Here is a 2,846-nt window from a genome sequence, read left to right as displayed (position 1 = left end):
CCCCCTCTCGCTCTTCTCGTTCAGAACAGGGGCGACGGGAGCACGGGTGTTGGTTGGGTTGGCGATGAGTGCCTGCGCTGCGCTCAGGTTTTGTCGAGGGGATTGCCCCTTTCTAGCCCTGTGGGCTAATTTTTATTCCCCCTTTCCCCCCCTTAGGTCAATAAGTTTGGCCGACAAACAATTTTATTAATGGGAATTTCTGTGTTGGTTGCTAGGTACGCTTTTTTTCTGCTATGTTTGATGTCATAGATGTGTGAGTTTTTCACCTTTAATTGCAACAAAAGAAAGACTCGTGTTACTTTACTGTATTTTAATAAGGTTATGACAATAAGTTTACATTAATGTTTTTACAGGTAGAACAAATACAATGTAGCTTGGCATAGAATCATGTTTGTTCTGTTCTGAATTTCAACGACTTATCATTCACAAAAGTCGCACTGCAATCAGCGTCTCTCCTTCACGACGAACTAAGTAGGCGCACCGTTCGCAGAACTTCATACATAGTCTCGACAAATGTGAAAGGAATTTCTTCGATGCGGGTCTTGGTCAGTAGTGAGCAGTGATCTTGCACTAAATGGAACAGGTCGGCGTAGAACTGGCAAAAAAAGAAAATATTGGCTATTTTTGGCTATTTGGCCTATAAAAAATCTTGTAGATTGATTTTTGCCAGTCTGGCAAGTATAAGCTGCGGTGGTTGCAAGCCGGTCGCACTAGTTTAGGTTTGTTTTTCAATAGATAAGGGGCCAACCAGGCTCAAGGCGGGGAGGGAGATGGGGGCCGCCGTCGTGGCGACCCACAAGGAACGCTAACTCTCTTCTCTCTCTCTCTCTTTAATATAGAAACGCCCGGACAAACTGTCGCAGATGTGGGAACTTGTGTAGTATGGCGACAGAACGAAGGTCGCGGCAATATAATCGCGCGTTGCATTGGCCTGAGCCGGCCTGAGCCTGAACCACCCTCCCTTGCAGGGCGCGGTGCGCACTGGGTTGCCTATTCGTTCGGGGGCGGAAGGCGCCGTGATCAGAGACGACAGGCAAAGACGCGTGGGCGATCAGCAGCGGCCTGGTGTCGTGACCTATGAATCCTCCACCCCTTACCGGCAGGCCGTCTGCACTCTTGGTGTTGAACTGCGTGCTCACTTCCGTGCACTCCAGGATGGCGGCATGCGCCGGCGTGACCAACAGCATGTTGTAGTTGCCCTGAAATTCACAATCGTTTCAGAAGTGAAGCGAGTATGTCGAGGTTTCTCCTGCAGTTTCCCCCGTCACCAGGAGGCAGTGCCGTACCACTTTCTTGCGGTCGATGTACTCTCGGAACTGCATGACGATGTTGCGCGTGCCGGCCTGCTGGTTCCACCGCGACCAGGTGAAGTTGTACGTGTTGCAGAGCAGCGCCATGGTGTGGTAGAGGTGGCGCTCCGTGGGCCTGTGCTTGGGCGCCATGCCCTCGAGGTAGCAGCCCGCGTCGTCCCCGGGGCACAGGTCCAGCCCGCCACCCCTCAACAGCTGAGCAGAGCGAAGCAGGTGCACAGAGAAGTGGCATTTAGTGCTACCAACTGGTTGCCTGTTTCGTTTTTATATGTTGCTGTTTTTTTTTTTTTTTTTTTTTGAGGAAGCCAATAGTTTTAACATTGATTTTTTAACCTGATTGCCGACAACTCGGGCAACACTTGCCTTGAAAAGCTCACGGGGCTTCATAAACTTCCCCACCAGGTCCAGGAGTGCGTTGTTCGGCCCGTTCTGGAGCTGGTTCAGGCACATCTCAGAGTCCTGTCAGAAGCAACATTAGAACACTACCTGTTGCAGAGCAGGCAGCGCTGCCAGGTAAAGGGGGCGAATTTCCTACGCGTGCACAGGTGGCGTTAGCTGGGTCGCATCTAGCGCATGCCTACCAGGCAACCCCTCAGCACAGGTGTATGAATGTAGCCAGCCTAGTAGGCAGGCGTAGATGCAGCCCCGCCCCGAGTGCATCCCGCTACGCAACCACTTATGTGGACACCCGTGTGTTGTGCCGCACTGACCCTGATGCACAGCTCCACCATGACGACTGCGGCCGTGATGCTGAGGATGGCCGCCGTGGGCGCGGCCCCGGCCGTGGCGGACTTGGTGTCGGGCTTCACCTCCCAGCCCTGGTACGGCAGGTTGCTGTACCGGTGCACGGCCAGCCCCAGCGGACGCATGCGGCCCGCGCGAAACGTCAACAGCTGATCAACAAAATAATGCTTTGGCTTCGTGTTTAATGGTCTTTATTTATTTATTTATTTAAACTAGAAATGCAATGTAAATGCAGGGGGGCCATGCACGATAGCGCGGTCTGAGTTGAATAATCGGGCGAGTGCGAGTAGTCACTTTCTTGGGTGTTATCTAATAATACAAAGTGTTTCTGGCCCTGCAATCCGAGTCGTTAACTTGTTGTTGATACGACTCTACGTGGCCACAGCATGCGGGATATATATTATTTTTTTCATAAGAAAAAAAGAGGAGTACTCTCGCTTCCTTTAGCTTTCGATACGGCAAGCTGATTATCTATTGACTTCTGATTGTGACGTAAATCGCAGAGGGGAACAGCACGTCCGAAAGACGGGCCTAGAGACGTTATGTGGTGCCGGTGGCGCGGCCGCCCGCCGGATTCGTCGCCTCCACAAATTTAACGGTCACATTTTCTGTAAAATGTATTATGCGAGGTATGCAGAGAGATCGTCAACGCGGTCGAAAGAGGCAAGACCATAGGCCCAGGGGCGTATTAAGGGGGGGCGGACAGGGGGGGCGGTGCATCGAAAGTTGCCTACATACAGGGGTTTTGTAGGTCAAATTGCCTACCTTCAGGCGGCTATCTAGTGGCCCACA

The 2,846-nt window shown here is 52.0% G+C and overlaps 1 protein-coding gene across 1 annotated transcript; it reads right to left on the bottom strand.

Moving 5' to 3' along the window:
• Window positions 1-295: 295 nt before the first annotated feature.
• Window positions 296-2,620, bottom strand: LOC127752104 (dynein axonemal intermediate chain 7 homolog). The gene is made up of 5 exons (XM_052276695.1): window positions 2,021-2,620; window positions 1,674-1,769; window positions 1,287-1,505; window positions 1,098-1,199; window positions 296-595 (listed from the first exon to the last, which is right to left on the bottom strand). The coding sequence occupies exons 1-5, from the start codon at window positions 2,177-2,179 to the stop codon at window positions 458-460; spliced, it is 714 nt and encodes a 237-aa protein (XP_052132655.1). The 5' UTR covers window positions 2,180-2,620; the 3' UTR covers window positions 296-457.
• Between the last annotated feature and the right edge of the window lie 226 nt (window positions 2,621-2,846).

Source organism: Frankliniella occidentalis, unplaced genomic scaffold, assembly GCF_000697945.3.
Source record: "Frankliniella occidentalis isolate FOCC.00 unplaced genomic scaffold, Focc_3.1 Scaffold3993, whole genome shotgun sequence".
Taxonomy (NCBI): Eukaryota; Metazoa; Arthropoda; class Insecta; order Thysanoptera; family Thripidae; genus Frankliniella; species Frankliniella occidentalis.
Note: the sequence above shows the minus strand (reverse complement) of the source record. Positions and strands in the feature narration are given on the sequence as shown.

Excerpts from the sequence above, each read along its gene's own strand:
- LOC127752104 (XM_052276695.1), bottom strand. The coding sequence starts at position 2,179 with ATGCGTCCGCTGGGGCTGGCCGTGCACCGGTACAGCAACCTGCCGTAC. Across the intron at positions 1,770-2,020 it reads TGGTGGAGCTGTGCATCAGG|GACTCTGAGATGTGCCTGAA; the intron begins GTCAGTGCGGCA and ends TGCTTCTGACAG. Across the intron at positions 1,506-1,673 it reads AGCCCCGTGAGCTTTTCAAG|CTGTTGAGGGGTGGCGGGCT; the intron begins GCAAGTGTTGCC and ends CGCTCTGCTCAG.